General features: G+C 48.4%; 1 protein-coding gene across 1 annotated transcript in view; it reads left to right on the top strand.

The window, feature by feature from the left end:
• The window catches only part of PTPN6 (protein tyrosine phosphatase non-receptor type 6), a 154129-nt gene that overhangs the window by 123207 nt on the left and 12407 nt on the right, over positions 1 to 18515 (top strand). Inside the window, exons 8-12 of the mRNA XM_077467130.1 lie at positions 3241 to 3320; positions 3464 to 3613; positions 7167 to 7301; positions 15989 to 16143; positions 17726 to 17793. Coding sequence (XP_077323256.1) covers positions 3241 to 3320; positions 3464 to 3613; positions 7167 to 7301; positions 15989 to 16143; positions 17726 to 17793 — 588 coding nt within the window. The remainder of the gene's footprint in view (positions 1 to 3240; positions 3321 to 3463; positions 3614 to 7166; positions 7302 to 15988; positions 16144 to 17725; positions 17794 to 18515) is intronic.

Raw genomic sequence — 18515 nt, forward strand, 5'->3', positions numbered from 1 at the left:
TGTTTTTTTTCGAGAATTCCTGAATACCTTGAACTTCGGAGATCTCCATCCTGATATAAGAAAGGTGGCTTAAACCTTCCATCAACTATCAGAAAAGTCAATAGCAACTTTGGTTGGATCAGTAAGGAGGAACAGATTCCGATTATCAGACCATATCTAAATATCCCGACCTTTAGGCTGGGTTCACACTGCTGCGGGGGGAGATCCGGATGTGATTCGCACCGCAAATCACATCCGATCTCCGTAGCGATGCGAGTACAGCCATACAGATAGTATACAGATAGTATGGCTGAATTCGCATCGCTCCCGCAGCAAACTCGCACGGGACCCTTTTTTTTGGTCCGCAACAGAATCGGATCGCATGGGGGTTCACACCATGCGATCCGATTCCTGTGCGAGTCGGCAGATCGCACTGCGATTTGCGGACGGATCTGGGGGTGTCATTAACATATCATTGACACTCCCAGCCGTTCACATAGGGCAGTGTGAACTGCCGGCGGGAGTAATGCGATGCGGGAAAACGCCGCGGATTTGCGGCGTTCCCGCATCGCAGCGGTGTGAACCCGGCCTTAAAAACAAACAAAATGAGCAGCTTGCACTGCAATACAACTTTGATTTGCACAGTCCCCCCCCCCCCCCCAAAAAACAAAGTCCACTCCGCCGCTAGGTGGCTCCAGGGCCGTCTTTAATATTGATTGGACCCCGGGGAAAAACTTTTCTTGGGGCCCCCCAATGCAGTTTGGCTCTCCACCTGCTCTTAGACATACAATAAATAGCAGCTAGACTCAAAATCAGTTACAGAATCACATCAGGCAGCAATTGCGATTGGTTGCCAGAGGTTACAGTGTATCATTACCGCTCACTGACTGGTTGCTAAAGGTTACAGTGTATCATTACCGCTCACTGACTGGTTGCTAGAGGTTACAGTGTATCATTACCGCTCACTGACTGATTGCTAAAGGTTACAGTGTATCATTACCGCTCACTGACTGGTTGCTAGAGGTTACAGTGTATAATTAGCGCTCACTGACTGGTTGGTAGAGGTTACAGTGTATCATTACTGCTCACTGACTGGTTGCTAGAGGTTACAGTGTATCATTACCGCTCACTGACTGGTTGCTAGAGGTTACAGTGTATCATTACCGCTCACTGACTGGTTGCTAGAGGTTACAGTGTATCATTACCGCTCACTGACTGGTTGCTAGAGGTTACAGCACATCATTACGGCTCACTGATTAGTTACTAGAGGTTGCAGCACATGATTTCTGCTTGTTGATTGGTTGCTAGAGATTAATGTGGGCATGACCTCAGGGGGGCATGATATACATATAAATGCTGCCGACCACTACTATTTACATATGGATGCCGCCACTATTTACATATGAATGCCGCCACTATTTTCATATGAATGCCCATAATTTACATGTAAACACAGGGTCTGCAGGTGAGTCATCCATACACAACAACAGGGCAGACCTGGGCAGTATTATTAGCAGCACTTCACACTGAGATATCAGAACACAGCACGGGACTAAAACCTCAAGGGACAAGGGAATGCGTTCCCGCATCGCAGCTGTGTGAACCCGGCCTTAAAAACAAACAAAATGAGCAGCTTGCACTGCAATACAACTTTGATTTGCACAGTCCCCCCCCCCCAAAAAACAAAGTCCACTCCGCCGCTAGGTGGCTCCAGGGCCGTCTTTAATATTGATTGGACCCCGGGGCAAAACTTTTCTTGGGGCCCCCCAATGCAGTTTGGCTCTCCACCTGCTCTTAGACATACAATAAATAGCAGCTAGACTCAAAATCAGTTACAGAATCACATCAGGCAGCAATTGCGATTGGTTGCCAGAGGTTACAGTGTATCATTACCGCTCACTGACTGGTTGCTAAAGGTTACAGTGTATCATTACCGCTCACTGACTGGTTGCTAGAGGTTACAGTGTATCATTACCGCTCACTGACTGGTTGCTAAAGGTTACAGTGTATCATTACCGCTCACTGACTGGTTGCTAGAGGTTACAGTGTATCATTAGCGCTCACTGACTGGTTGGTAGAGGTTACAGTGTATCATTACTGCTCACTGACTGGTTGCTAGAGGTTACAGTGTATCATTACCGCTCACTGACTGGTTGCTAGAGGTTACAGTGTATCATTACCGCTCACTGACTGGTTGCTAGAGGTTACAGTGTATCATTACCGCTCACTGACTGGTTGCTAGAGGTTACAGCACATCATTACGGCTCACTGATTAGTTACTAGAGGTTGCAGCACATGATTTCTGCTTGTTGATTGGTTGCTAGAGATTAATGTGGGCATGACCTCAGGGGGGCATGATATACATATGAATGCTGCCGACCACTACTATTTACATATGGATGCCGCCACTATTTACATATGAATGCTGCCACTATTTTCATATGAATGCCCATAATTTACATGTAAACACAGGGTCTGCAGGTGAGTCATCCATACACAACAACAGGGCAGACCTGGGCAGTATTATTAGCAGCACTTCACACTGAGATATTGTGACACAGCACGGGACTAAAACCTCAAGGGACAAGGGAATTTAAACCAGGATAGCTGGCAAGTATGAGGCAGCTGCTTTGGGCCCCACAACAATGACAGGGCCCAGGGCAGCTTCCCCTTTTGCCCTGCCTTAAAAACGGCCCTGGGTGGCTCTACTCTACAAGACTGAATGGTGGCTAGCATCCTTCACCCCACTTTGTGTGAGCCCAAGCTGTCGTAGATAAACCTCCCGGGGGTGTCTTTATCTTGGCCGGGTTAACTGCTGCACTATATGGTGCCCATGTGTCGCCAGTGCCAAACAAGAAGAAGAAGAGGAATGACCCGCGATGTCACTGGACCTGAAAAAAGTTGTTTTTTTAAAAATGTGTGTCGAGTTGGTGTAGCCGGAGGTAAGTCTTCATAAATGGTGGAGATGGAATTTAAAAGGTACAAGCGTTGGAACCTCATGCCTTAGGACGTGATCCTACAGGTTTCAAGTGCTTATATCTTTTATGACTTAGGTTGGCTAATAAAGGATATCACTAGAGACTTTCCATGGACCAGAACAAGGCCCACTGGTGAAAAAAAACAAAAAAAACTGGATAATAATATTCATCTGATTCTGAGTGTCCTATCAAGCCCTAGGATTGGTTGATTTATGACCAGCCATCTTGCATGAAGATGAGGCTTCTCAATCATACCCCTCTACTTTGTCTCTCTTGATTTTAGTTGACCACACAAGGGTTGTGTTACGGTGCAGAGATCCAAATATTCCCGGCAGTGATTATATCAACGCCAACTACGTGTCGGTGAGTGTCCGTTGTGGGTTGAAATAATGGGCGGTCTCAATGATAATGAGCAAACGATCGTTCCAAACTTCGGCAACAATTGTTTATCCATTGGTGGCAACCAAGGTGCAATCATCCACCATGTATGGGTTTTATTTCTGCAGAACCTGCTTTGGGGAGACGAGGAACCTCTCAAACATTTTATTGCTTGTCAAGGTTGCCTGGCATCAACTACGGGAGACTTCTGGGAGATGATGTGGCAGGAGAACAGTCGGATTATTGTGATGACCACTAAGGAGATTGAGAAGGGGCGGGTGAGGTTTCAGTTGGTTTTTTTATCATTCTGTGCAGTCTTTTTAATAGGAGGTATAAAATATATTGTCAGTTTACTGTTTTGCTTTCAAATAATTACCTCATGCTCACTTACCCATTCTTCATTTCTGCCCTCTCATGTATGTACACCCATCCGACGTTCCCTCCTCTGTCCTTCTGTCTTCCAGACTGTACTTTGTACTGCTTCATCTCTTCTTTCTTCTCTCTACCTTTCTTCTCCTTCCTCTCATTTTCTTTCCTGTCTGCTTACCTACCTTTTTGGCTCGCAGTCTCCACTCTCATTCATCAGGTTGAGGTCAGGACTCTGTGTAGGCCAGTCAAGTTCCTTAATCCCAAACTCGCTTATCCATGTCTTTATGGAGCTTGCCTTGTGCTCTACCGCTGGTCTTCGATCAGCCAACAAAAACCTCCTCCTCGTGCCCAAAGCCCGGTATAAATCCAAGGGGGATCGGAGATTCGCTGTCCAAGGGCCTCGGCTATGGAATGCTCTACCAATCAACATCCGCCTGGAAGAAAATCACCTGGCTTTTAGGAAACAAACTCAAGACCTTCCTCTTTTAGCAGATGATCAAAGCTCGCCACAGCGCCTAGAGGCGATTCAGTTTGCATTGTGCGCTATACAAGTATTTCATTCATTCATTCACTCACTGGTGGAACAGGAAGGGGCCAGTCATGTTGGAACAGGAAGGGGCCATCCCCAAACTGTTCCCACAAAGTTGGGAGCATGAAATTGTCCAAAAAATTTCTTTGTATGTAGACGCCTTAGGAGTTCCCTTCACTGGAACTAAGGGGGGCCAAGCCCAACCCCTGAAAAACAACCCCCCACAGCATAATCCCCCCCCCCTCCACCAAATGATTTGGACCAATGCACCAAGCAAGGTCCATAAAGATATGGATGAGCGAGTTTTGGGGTGGAGGAAATTAACTGGCCTGCACAGAGTCCCGACCTCAACCCGATAGAACGCCTTTGTCATGAATTAGAGCGTAGACAGTGAGCCAGGCCTTCTCGTTCCAACATCAGCGCCTGACCTCACAAATGCTCTTCTGGAAGAATGGTCAAACCTTCACATAGACACCCTCCTAAACCTTGTGGACGGTCTTTCCAGAAGAGTTGAAGGGTGGGCCAACTCAATATTGAACCCTACGGACTAAGACTGGGATGTCATTAAAGGTCATGTGTGGGTAAAGGCAGGCATCCCAATACTTTTGGGAATACAGTGCATCTTCCCTTTCCATCCTGTGTTCCTCTTGTTTTTTTCCTTAGACTGCCATCCTTCTCATTCTTCCCCTTTCATCCTACCTGTCTTTCTCTCTCGATTTTGTTTTACATTGCAACAAACTCGGCCTTTATTGAAGTAAAAGTGTACACAGATATTGATGTAGAATTCACAGCATAACAGGAGTCAATGCAAACCGAGGCCCTGGACCCAAGTGGCAGCCATCCCATTTTTCCAGGTTGGGCAGACACTCGGCAGCCCTCCCTGTAGAGACAGAAAAGAGAGAGGAGGGGGTACCGGTGTGCGCTGTATGGTCGGACAGCTGAAGGCCTATAGGTCCATTGGACTGACTGATGCTCCCATACTGATACCACCCCCCCCCCCCCACCTCCACAAAAAAACACGGAAGGGTAAAGTTGACTTTTCTAACCCAGGATTGGAATGTGGGAGCGAGTGCCAAGAGCAGGCAGTCAGTTTTCTTGCACTAAAAAAAAGCACTTTGTGTAGGAATATTGTCATGTACTTGTCAGCATCTGGGTCAGGGAATAGTCCTAGGATACGCTGTTTAGGGTCTAGAGCAGGGGTCTTCAAACTACGGCCCTCCAGCTGTTGCGGAGCCACACATCCCATGAGGCATTGTAAAACTCTGAGCTTCACAGACACGACTGGGCATGATGGGAATTGAAGTTGCTGAACAACTGGAGGGGCCGTAGTTTGATGACCCCCGGTCTGGACTTGATGACTCTCTGGTCTGGACTTGATGACTCCCTGGTCTGGACTTAATGACTCTCTGGTCTGGACTTGATGACTCCCTGGTCTGGACTTGATGACTCTCTGGCCTGGACTTGATGACTCCCTGGTCTGGACTTGATGACTCTCTGGCCTGGACTTGATGACTCCCTGGTCTGGACTTGATGACTCCCTGGTCTAGACTTGATGACTCTCTGGTCTAGACTTGATGACTCTCTGGCCTGGACTTGATGACTCCCTGGTCTGGACTTGATGACTCTCTGGTCTGGACTTGATGACTCCCTGGTCTGGACTTGATGACTCCCTGGTCTGGACTTGATGACTCTCTGGTCTGGACTTGATGACTCCCTGGTCTGGACTTGATGACTCTCTGGTCTGGACTTGATGACTCCCTGGTCTGGACTTAATGACTCTCTGGTCTGGACTTGATGACTCCCTGGTCTGGACTTGATGACTCTCTGGTCTAGACTTGATGACTCTCTGGTCTAGACTTGATGACTCTCTGGTCTGGACTTGATGACTCCCTGGTCTGGACTTGATGACTCCCTGGTCTGGACTTAATGACTCTCTGGTCTGGACTTGATGACTCCCTGGTCTGGACTTGATGACTCTCTGGTCTGGACTTGATGACTCCCTGGTCTGGACTTGATGACTCCCTGGTCTGGACTTGATGACTCCCTGGTCTGGACTTGATGACTCTCTGGTCTGGACTTGATGACTCCCTGGTCTGGACTTGATGATTCGTTGGTCTGGACTTGATGACTCCCTGGTCTGGACTTGATGACTCCCTTGTCTGGACTTGATGACTCCCTGGTCTGGACTTGATGACTCCCTGGTCTGGACTTGATGACTCCCTGGTCTGGAGTCAAGGGTGAGCCCATTTGGTCATGCGGAAATTGCACCACTTGTAGCCAAAAGCCTTGGAGGGCTAAGCAGGTCCACTACGAGTGGAATTCTCTCTTGATTTTCAACCTTTTTTTTTTTTTTTTTTTTACAACCCATCCCGCCATCCCACAATTTATTCCTGTATATACTACACGTGTGATGAGTATGGTCACAGGTCCTCTGGCCTGTCATGTTAGTCTGGGGAGGGGGGTGGGCATGGCCTTTTGGCTTATTTCGCTCTCTCTCTCTCTTTTGGGGTCTCCCTTCGGGGGGAGCCCTGCCTGGTACTTGGGTGGGTCTGTTTCGGCAGACCCTCCAGAGAAAGAGGTATGTCTGGTTTCGGCCAGATGGACCATGTTTTAAGTACCCTTGTCCCTGTCAGGAGCCTAATACCTTGGGGGGATTCAGGGCAAGGCCCTCTGATATCGGATGGCTTGTGTACCCGTTGCACTTTTTTGTGTTCACTCCCTATGTGTGTGTGTGCACATTTTTTTGGCACCGGGTGAAGTTTTTGAGTGTGTTTTGCACGCCATCGACTCCACCTTCTCTTATTGTTCTATTTCCTCTCTTCCAGTCATTAATGTCTTCTTCTCACGCTCCTCCTGTTTTCATGGCAATGTGTACTTTACACTCCATAGACTTTCTCTTATATTCTCACTAACTTCATCTGTGTTCATCTTAGACTAAATGTGTGCCGTACTGGCCGGATGTGGACACCGACGGAAAAGAGTTTGGACGTTTCTGGGTGAAATTGGTGTCAGAACATGAAGCCATGGAGTATAAAATTCGCACGCTACAAGTGTCGCTCTCAGAAAATGTAAGTGTTTGTGGTCGCCTCGGCTTATCGCGATTGTTCCTCAATTTTATGTCCTTCTATGTCCTCTCTTAACTACTTACCGCAAACTGCCGTCATTGTACCTCGGTACTCTGACGTATCATACCCAGAGAGCTGCCATAACCTCTGTATTTTCTTCAACGGCGGGCGGTCCTCTTTTCAGTAAAAGTGTTCTCTTTTTGATCACTTTTATTGGCAGTAGGCAATAGGCGTAGGAACTCCCCCTTTCCGAGTCACCCCTTTTCTCCACCCCCCTACCTACCTCCCAGTACCGTCCTTTTTAGACAATATAGAACCAAATATCATTTTGTTAGGTGCTAAGTAATTTGTATGGAATTTGGTAATGATATCAAGAAAAGCAGTAAACTAGACCCGCCTGCCGCCAGCAACAATAGATCCCCCTAACAACAATGGACCAACCACAAAAAAAAATTCCCCGCCAGCAACAATAGATCCCCCTAACAACAATGGACCAACCACAAGAAAATGTCCCCGCCAGCAACAATAGATCCCCCTAACAACAATGGACCAACCACAAGAAAATTTCCCCGCCAGCAACAATAGATCCCCCTAACAACAATGGACCAACCACATGAAAATTTCCCAGCCGGCAACAATAGATCCCCATTAACAACAATGGACCAACCACAAGAAAATTTCCCCGCCAGCAACAATAGACTCCCCGCAGCATCAACAGATCTCCACACAGCCACCAATAATAGTCTGTCTGGCTGTCATCAACAATAGACACCTCCCCCAACAGTAGTTCTCTTTCAGTAACAACCCCCCAGCAACATAAGACCCCCTCCCCCCAGCAACATTAGGTCCCCTGCCAGCAACAATATACCTCTCCTTGCAAAAATAGATCCCCAGCACTGAGCATCAATACCCTGCAGCACACCCCAGCACCCCTTGCCATTACATACTATCAGTCCAAGAGGTGCCGGAACTGCGTTCCCCCGCGTTCCCGCTGAAAAAAAAGCCCTGTTTATCGGTATTATAAAAGACCTGGAACACCTTTGGATGGCCCAAGGATAGTAGTAATGCAGCGCGGCGAACAGTGTGTATGGCCAAATTGCTTTTGCTGAAACCCCCCCCCCCCCCCCAATAATGCCAACTAGCTCCTGGATGGCAACAGATTTTTATGTGACTATCTTGGTTACTTGGGGAGCCACAGCCCCTGTCTGAATAATGTGTCCGGGTTTCAAGCGGACTGAAACCTGGACACATGATTCAAAAACCGGACTGTCCGGGTGAATTCTGGACAGGTGGCAACCCTATACATGGGGCTGGTAGAGATCCAAGCTATCACCCCAATCAATGTTCACACTACAGGCTCCTGGGGTCCGAGGGCCGCAGGTTGGGCACCAGGGGTGTAGATACCCATGACCAGGGCTTTTTTTTTTCAGCGGGAACGCGGGAGGAACGCAGTTCTGGCACCTGCAGCATTGAATGTACGTAATGGCAAGAGGTGCTTGGGGTGTGCTGGAGGTTCTATTGATGCTCATTGCTGGGGAATCAATGGTTGCTGCAGGATATTTATTTTTGCAGGGGGGGGGTCTATTGTTGCTGGGGAAGGATCTATTGCTGCTGGGGGGGTGGGTCTTATGTTGCTGGGGGCAGTAAGTCATTGCCGGGAGGGATCTACTGTTGACACAGGGGTCTATTGTTGCTGGCTGCTAGATGGTCTATTGATGCTGGCTGTTGGGAGTCTAACGTTGCTGGGGTGGATCTATTGTTGCTGGAAGGTCTGTTGTTGCTGACTACAGGGAATCTATTTTACTGTCTTTCTTGTTGTCATTAACAAATGACATACAAATTATATAGCACAACAAAATTACTTTGCTCTGTTTTCTCTAAAAGGGGTGGCACTGGGAGGTGGGGTGGGGGTGGAACCAAGGAACCATGCTCAGAGGTGAGTACGGGGCAGGGACAAGGGGTGAGTCAGAAGGGGCGAGTTCCTGCACCTATCCTCTGAGGAAAAAAAAGCCCTGCCCACGACGCCTGCTAAATGTCCACACCTATTGAGTGGGCCTTAAAGTGGTTGTAAATGCTTACAGAAATGTGGTTGTAAATTACTAGATTAAGGTTTACCTGTAGGTGCAAAGATGGGCACTGCTGTCTATGGTGCATGCGCCGTAGACATCGGCACGCATGCGCACTGAGCACAGTCACAGCGCCAGAGCCGCGATACCCGTAAGTCCCTCCGGGATAGATGGCGGCGTCGGAGGAGGACAACGAGGGTCGCTTCGGGGGCTTCCATTTCAGGTAAGTTATTCATAATGAGCTAGTATGCTATGCATACTAGCTCATTATGCCTTTGCCTTGCAGGGTCTATTTTTTTATTTTTGTTTCAGTTTGGCTTTACTTCCTCTTTTAATGCAGCAATGTGCTCCACCTGACTTCTCCCCCCGGCCAGTGCAGAGCAAGATGAAAAGGCCAAGGATGTCCATGGGACTTCTTTCTTTCATTGTATTTTGAAGGTGGAATTCTTTAGATAAATGTTAAAATAATGGAAGAAATCGGTGCAAGAAGGTGGTTGCTGCAGAACTCTGCCAGTATTTTAATATGTTCACCTCAGGGGTTGAGTTTTTAATCTGAGGACCCAAATAATAAAATTGATTTCGAACTGGGACCTAAGAGAATCATTAACCTGAATGCCTTGGTCGAAAAATGTATGTTTTGTTAAAAAAAAAAAGTTCCTCTTTGGCTTGTTAAATTTAAGGATTTTATTAGAACTTCCCCACATAGAATACCTCATTGAAGCTCTTAGAACTTCCCCACATAGAATACCTCGTTGGAGCTCTTAGAACTTCCCCACATAGAATACCTCATTGGAGATTTTAGAACTTCCCAACATAGAATACCTCGTTGGAGCTCTTAGAACTTCCCCACATAGAATACCTCATTGGAGCTCTTAGAACTTCCTCACATAGAATACCTTGTTGGAGCTCTTAGAACTTTCCCACATAGAATACCTCGTTGGAGCTCTTAGAACTGAATCCCCACATAGAATACCTCGTTGGAGCTCTTAGAACTTCCCCACATAGAATACCTTGTTGGAGCTCTTAGAACTTCCCCACATAGAATACCTCGTTGGAGCTTTTAGAACTTCCCCACATAGAATACCTCGTTGGAGCTCTTAGAACTTCCCCACATAGAATACCTCGTTGGAGCTCTTAGAACTTCCCCACATAGAATACCTCGTTGGAGCTTTTAGAACTTCCCCACATAGAATACCTCGTTGGAGCTCTTAGAACTTCCCCACATAGAATACCTCGTTGGAGATCTTAGAACTTTCCCACATAGAATACCTCATTGGAGCTCTTAGAACTTCCTCACATAGAATACCTCATTGGAGCTCTTAGAACTTCCCCACATAGAATACCTCGTTGGAGCTCTTAGAACTTCCCCACATAGAATACCTCGTTGGAGCTCTTAGAACTTCCCCACATAGAATACCTCGTTGGAGCTCTTAGAACTTCCCCACATAGAATACCTCGTTGGAGCTTTTAGAACTTCCCCACATAGAATACCTCATTAGCGTTCTTAGAACTTCCCAACATAGAATACCTTGTTGGAGCTCTTAGAACTTTCCCACATAGAATACCTCGTTGGAGCTCTTAGAACTGAATCCCCACATAGAATACCTCGTTGGAGCTCTTAGAACTTCCCCACATAGAATACCTTGTTGGAGCTCTTAGAACTTCCCCACATAGAATACCTCGTTGGAGCTTTTAGAACTTCCCCACATAGAATACCTCGTTGGAGATCTTAGAACTTTCCCACATAGAATACCTCGTTGGAGCTCTTAGAACTTCCCCACATAGAATACCTCATTGGAGCTCTTAGAACTTCCCCACATAGAATACCTCGTTGGAGCTCTTAGAACTTCCCCACATAGAATACCTCGTTGGAGCTTTTAGAACTTCCCCACATAGAATACCTCATTGGCGTTCTTAGAACTTACCAACATAGAATACCTTGTTGGAGCTCTTAGAACTTTCCCACATAGAATACCTCGTTGGAGCTCTTAGAACTTCCCAACATAGAATACCTCGTTGGAGCTCTTAGAACTGAATCCCCACATAGAATACCTCGTTGGAGCTCTTAGAACTTCCCCACATAGAATACCTCATTGGAGCTCTTAGAACTTCCCAACATAGAATACCTCGTTGGAGCTCTTAGAACTTCCCCACATAGAATACCTTGTTGGAGCTCTTAGAACTTCCCCACATAGAATACCTCGTTGGAGCTCTTAGAACTTCCCCACATAGAATACCTCGTTGGAGCTCTTAGAACTTCCCCACATAGAATACCTCGTTGGAGCTTTTAGAACTTCCCCACATAGAATACCTCATTGGAGCTCTTAGAACTTCCCCACATAGAATACCTCATTGGAGCTCTTAGAACTTCCCCACATAGAATACCTCGTTGGAGCTCTTAGAACTTCCCCACATAGAATACCTCGTTGGAGCTCTTAGAACTTCCCCCCATAGAATACCTCATTGGAGCTCTTAGAACTTCCCCACATAGAATACCTCATTGGAGTTCTTAGAACTTCCCCACATAGAATACCTTGTTGGAGCTCTTAGAACTGAATCCCCATATAGAATACCTCGTTGGAGATTTTAGAACTTCCCCACATAGAATACCTCGTTGGAGATCTTAGAACTTCCCCACATAGAATACCTCATTGGAGCTCTTAGAACTTCCCCACATAGAATACCTCGTTGGCGCTCTTAGAACTTCCCCACATAGAATACCTCGTTGGCGCTCTTAGAACTTCCCCACATAGAATACCTCGTTGGAGCTCTTAGAACTTCCCCACATAGAATACCTCGTTGGCGCTCTTAGAACTTCCCCACATAGAATACCTCGTTGGCGCTCTTAGAACTTCCCCACATAGAATACCTCGTTGGAGCTCTTAGAACTTCCCCACATAGAATACCTCGTTGGAGCTTTTAGAACTTCCCCACATAGAATACCTCATTGGAGCTCTTAGAACTTCCCCACATAGAATACCTTGTTGGAGCTCTTAGAACTTCCCCACATAGAATACCTCGTTGGAGCTCTTAGAACTTCCCCACATAGAATACCTCGTTGGAGCTTTTAGAACTTCCCCACATAGAATACCTCATTGGAGATCTTAGAACTTTCCCACATAGAATACCTCGTTGGAGCTCTTAGAACTTCCCCACATAGAATACCTCGTTGGAGCTTTTAGAACTTCCCCACATAGAATACCTCGTTGGAGCTTTTAGAACTTCCCCACATAGAATACCTCATTGGAGCTCTTAGAACTTCCCCACATAGAATACCTCGTTGGAGCTCTTAGAACTTCCCCACATAGAATACCTCGTTGGAGCTTTTAGAACTTCCCCACATAGAATACCTCATTGGCGTTCTTAGAACTTCCCAACATAGAATACCTTGTTGGAGCTCTTAGAACTTTCCCACATAGAATACCTCGTTGGAGCTCTTAGAACTTCCCAACATAGAATACCTCGTTGGAGCTCTTAGAACTGAATCCCCACATAGAATACCTCGTTGGAGCTCTTAGAACTTCCCCACATAGAATACCTCATTGGAGCTCTTAGAACTTCCCAACATAGAATACCTAGTTGGAGCTCTTAGAACTTCCCCACATAGAATACCTCGTTGGAGCTCTTAGAACTTCCCCACATAGAATACCTCGTTTGAGCTTTTAGAACTTCCCCACATAGAATACCTCATTGGAGCTCTTAGAACTTCCCCACATAGAATACCTCATTGGAGCTCTTAGAACTTCCCCACATAGAATACCTCATTGGAGCTCTTAGAACTTCCCCACATAGAATACCTCATTGGAGCTCTTAGAACTTCCCCACATAGAATACCTCGTTGGAGCTCTTAGAACTTCCCCACATAGAATACCTCATTGGAGCTCTTAGAACTTCCCCACATAGAATACCTCATTGGAGCTCTTAGAACTTCCCCACATAGAATACCTTGTTGGAGCTCTTAGAACTGAATCCCCATATAGAATACCTCGTTGGAGATTTTAGAACTTCCCCACATAGAATACCTCATTGGAGATCTTAGAACTTCCCCACATAGAATACCTCTTTGGAGCTCTTAGAACTTCCCCACATAGAATACCTCGTTGGCGCTCTTAGAACTTCCCCACATAGAATACCTCGTTGGCGCTCTTAGAACTTCCCCACATAGAATACCTCGTTGGCGCTCTTAGAACTTCCCCACATAGAATACCTCGTTGGCGCTCTTAGAACTTCCCCACATAGAATACCTCGTTGGAGCTCTTAGAACTTCCCCACATAGAATACCTCGTTGGAGCTTTTAGAACTTCCCCACATAGAATACCTCATTGGAGCTCTTAGAACTTCCCCACATAGAATACCTCGTTGGAGCTCTTAGAACTTCCCCACATAAAATACCTCGTTGGAGCTTTTAGAACTTCCCCACATAGAATACCTTGTTGGAGCTCTTAGAACTTCCCCACATAGAATACCTCATTGGAGCTCTTAGAACTTCCCCACATAAAATACCTCGTTGGAGCTTTTAGAACTTCCCCACATAAAATACCTCGTTGGAGCTTTTAGAACTTCCCCGTAGAAATTGTTAACTGACCCCGAGTCTTGTCTCCTCCTTCTTCTGCCTAGCACATAGTCTAGCTCCCCGTGTGTATCTGTGATGCCAATTATAGTTGGCTGGTACTCACCAATGGCCCGCATAGTTTATGTTTGGGCACAAAGTCAAGTGGCAACCCATCCCAAAGATGTCCACAGCCCAATTTTGGTCTCAACCCACAGTTTAAGAAACACTGGGGATGGTTTACTAAAACCGGACAGTGTGAAGTCCGGTGCAGCTCTGCATAGTAACCAATCGGCTTCCAGGTTTTATTGTCAAAGCTTCATTGAACAAGCTGAAGTTAGAAGCTGATTGGCTGCCATGCGCAGCTGCACCAGATTCTGCAATCTATAGTTTTTAGTAAATCAACCCAAGTTCTATAACAGGGCTCTCCAAACGTTCTAAACAGGGGGTCAGTTTACTGTCCCTCTGACTTCGGGGGGGGGGGGCGGACTGTGGCCATTGGGAGTAGAAAAGGTCCAGATGTCAGTTCGATTAAACAATGCCCCATCTTTGGTGTCAGGGGGAGGATCGTTGGTGTCATTGGGAGGAATTGTGCCCCATAATTGGTGTCATTGGGCACAATTGTTTGATGTCATTGGAAGGAATTGTGCCCCTTCTTGGCAGCATTGGGCCCAATTGTTGGTGTCATTGGGAGGAATTGTGCCCCTTCTTGGCAGCATTGGTCCCAATTGTTGGTGTCATTTGGAGGAATTGTGCTTCTTCATTGGTGTTGGTGGGAGGAGTTGTGCCCCATCATTGGTGTAATTTTGCCCAATTGTTGGTGTCATTGGGAGGAATTGTGCCCCTTCTTAGCAGCATTGGGCCCAGTTGTTGGTGTCATTGGGAGAAATCGTGCCCCTTCTTGGCAGCATTGGGCCCAATTGTTGGTGGTGTCATTGGGAGGAATTGTGCTCCTTCTTGGCGTCATTGGGCCAAATTGTTGGTGTCATTGGGAGGAATTGTGCCCCTTCTTGGCAGCATTGGGCCCAATTGTTGGTGTCATTGGGAGGAATTGTGCTTCTTCATTGGTGTTGGTGGGAGGAGTTGTGCCCCATCATTGGTGTAATTTTGCCCAATTGTTGGTGTCATTGGGAGGAATTGTGCCCCTTCTTGGCGTCATTGGGCCCAATTGTTGGTGGTGTCATTGGGAGGAATTGTGCCCCTTCTTGGCGTCATTGGGCCCAATTGTTGGTGTCATTGGGAGGAATTGTGCTCCTTCTTAGCGTCATTGAGCCCAATTGTTGGTGTCATTGGGAGGAATTGTGCCCCTTCTTGGCAGCATTGGGCCCAATTGTTGGTGTCATTGGGAGGAATTGTGCCCCTTCTTGGCAGCATTGGGCCCGATTGTTGGTGTCATTTGGAGAAATTGTGCTTCTTCATTAGTGTTGGTGGGAGGAGTTGTGCCCCATCATTGGTGTAATTTTTCCCAATTGTTGGTGTCATTGGGAGGAATTGTGCCCCTTCTTAGCAGCATTGGGCCCAGTTGTTGGTGTCATTGGGAGAAATCGTGCCCCTTCTTGGCAGCATTGGGCCCAATTGTTGGTGGTGTCATTGGGAGGAATTGTGCTCCTTCTTGGTGTCATTGGGCCCAATTGTTGGTGTCATTGGGAGGAATTGTGCCCCTTCTTGGCAGCATTGGGCCCAATTGTTGGTGTCATTGGGAGGAATTGTGCCCCATCATTGGCGTCATTGGGCCCAATTGTTGGTGTCATTGGAAGGAATTGTGCCACATCATTGGCGTCATTGGGCCCAATTGTTGGTATCATTGTGAGGAATTGTGCTTCTTCATTGGTGTTGGTGGGAGGAGTTGTGCCCCATCATTGGTCTAATTTTGCCCAAATGTTGGTGTAATTGGGAGGAATTGTGCCCCATCACTGGTCTGGGTGGGGGAGGGAATTATGCCCCATTGTTGGTATAAGTGGATGAAATAGTACCCCAAGGGCCTAAACAGAAAAAAAGGAAACGGCTGCATCTGGCCCCCGGGCCGCAGTTTGGAGACCACCGGTCTGTAACATTCTTCCCATTTGTATCTGCAGCGCGATGAGACCAGACAGATTGTCCACTATCAGTACCTGAACTGGCCAGATCACGGGGTTCCCTCCGACCCGGGCGGTGTCCTGAGCTTCCTTGGAGAGATCAACCGAATGCAGGAGAGCATCCCGGGAGCTGGGCCTATCATTGTACACTGCAGGTAAGTTCACCAGTCCCCAGCCAGTCCCCAGCCAGTCCCCAGCCAGTCCTCAGTCAGTCCTCAGCCAGTCCCCAGCCAGTCCCCAGCCAGTCCTCAGCCAGTCCTCAGCCAGTCCCCAGCCAGTCCCCAGCCAGTCCTCAGCCAGTCCTCAGCCAGTCCCCAGCCAGTCCCCAGTCAGTCCCCAGCCAGTCCTCAGCCAGTCCCCAGCCAGTCCCCAGCCAGTCCTCAGCCAGTCCTCAGTCAGTCCCCAGCCAGTCCCCAGCCAGTCCTCAGTCAGTCCCCAGCCAGTCCCCAGCCAGTCCTCAGCCAGTCCCCAGCCAGTCCTCAGTCAGTCCCCAGCCAGTCCCCAGCCAGTCCTCAGTCAGTCCTCAGCCAGTCCTCAGTCAGTCCCCAGCCAGTCCTCAGTCAGTCCTCAGCCAGTCCTCAGCCAGTCCTCAGTCAGTCCCCAGCCAGTCCTCAGTCAGTCCCCAGCCAGTCCCCAGCCAGTCCCCAGCCAGTCCCCAGCCAGTCCTCAGTCAGTCCCCAGCCAGTCCCCAGCCAGTCCTCAGTCAGTCCTCAGCCAGTCCTCAGTCAGTCCCCAGCCAGTCCTCAGTCAGTCCTCAGCCAGTCCTCAGCCAGTCCTCAGCCAGTCCTCAGTCAGTCCCCAGCCAGTCCCCAGCCAATCCTCAGCCAGTCCTCAGTCAGTCCCCAGCCAGTCCTCAGTCAGTCCTCAGTCAGTCATCAGTCAATCCTCAGTCAGTCCCCAACCAGTCCCCAGCCAGTCCCCAGCCAGTCCTCAGTCAGTCCCCAGCCAGTCCTCAGTCAGTCCTCAGTCAGTCCCCAGCCAGTCCTCAGTCAGTCCTCAGTCAGTCCTCAGTCAGTCCCCAGCCAGTCCCCAGTCAGTCCCCAGCCAGTCCTCAGCCAGTCCTCAGCCAGTCCCCAGCCAGTCCTCAGTCAGTCCTCAGTCAGTCCCCAGCCAGTCCTCAGTCAGTCCTCAGTCAGTCCTCAGCCAGTCCTCAGTCAGTCCTCAGCCAGTCCTCAGCCAGTCCCCAGCCAGTCCCCAGCCAGTCCCCAGTCAGTCCTCAGTCAGTCCCCAGCCAGTCCCCAGCCAGTCCCCAGCCAGTCCTCAGTCAGTCCTCAGTCAGTCCTCACTCAGTCCTCAGCCAGTCCTCAGTCAGTCCTCAGCCAGTCCTCAGTCAGTCCTCAGCCAGTCCTCAGCCAGTCCTCAGCCAGTCCCCAGCCAGTCCCCAGCCATCCTCAGTCAGTCCTCAGTCAGTCCTCAGTCAGTCCTCAGCCAGTCCTCAGTCAGTCCTCAGCCAGTCCCCAGCCAGTCCTCAGTCAGTCCTCAGCCAGTCCCCAGCCAGTCCCCAGCCATCCTCAGTCAGTCCTCAGTCAGTCCTCAGTCAGTCCTCAGCCAGTCCTCAGTCAGTCCTCAGCCAGTCCCCAGCCAGTCCTCAGTCAGTCCTCAGCCAGTCCCCAGCCAGTCCCCAGCCAGTCCTCAGTCAGTCCTCAGCCAGTCCACTGTCCCAGGGAAATCCAGTTTTGTCACATGATCTAAAACTGATGTCACTCCTTTGTTTTCTCATCTCTTGTCTCTTCACAGCGCTGGGATTGGCCGCACTGGAACCATCATCGTCATTGACATGTTGGTGGACATCATTCAAACAAAAGGTGAAATGATCTTGAGAACTAACAGTGATTGGTTAATTGAGACATTACCTTTCACACATGGGTTCTAAACATACACCATACAGGGTATTACCAAAAGTATTGGGACGCCCGCCTTTACAGGCACATGAACTTTAATGGCATCCCAGTCTTAGTCCGGAGGGTTCAATGTTGGGTTGGCCCTTTGCAGGTATATAACAGCTTCACCTCTTCTGGGAAGGCCGTCCACAAGGTTTAGGAGGGTGTCTATGGGAACGTTTGACCATTCTTCCAGAAGAGCGTTTGTGAGGTCAGGCACTGATGTTGGAGGAGAAGGCCACTCACTGTAGTTCAGATGCCCGGTGCCCGACAAGGGGCCAGACACCTGAATAGGGCACGGCAGCGGCGACAATAGATAGATTCATGCAATGCATGAATCTATCTATTGGTGATAGAGCGGTGCAGGAGAGGGGGGGGGGGCTGCGCTCCTGCGCCCTCTATGTACACCGCCACTGCTTGGTACTCATCTATTAGCAGTAGGTAGTACAGGATATTCCTCTCCAGGCCTGTGGCCTAGCGCATTCTTTCTCTTGTAAGCGGGTGTAGCGTGGTGCAGCGGCAGTAACACACACAGTCCAGATGCAGTAGAAGGATCTTATGTTGTAGTCAGAGCCTAACAGTTCACAACCAGCCTGGCAGGAAGGCAGCCCACCCACTAACACTCGCGGATGAACTAAAGATTGTAG

This window comes from Lithobates pipiens, unplaced genomic scaffold, assembly GCF_037356315.1.
Source record: "Lithobates pipiens isolate NorthernLeopardFrog02 unplaced genomic scaffold, aLitPip1_a1.2 Scaffold_47, whole genome shotgun sequence".
NCBI classification, from domain to species: domain Eukaryota; kingdom Metazoa; phylum Chordata; class Amphibia; order Anura; family Ranidae; genus Lithobates; species Lithobates pipiens.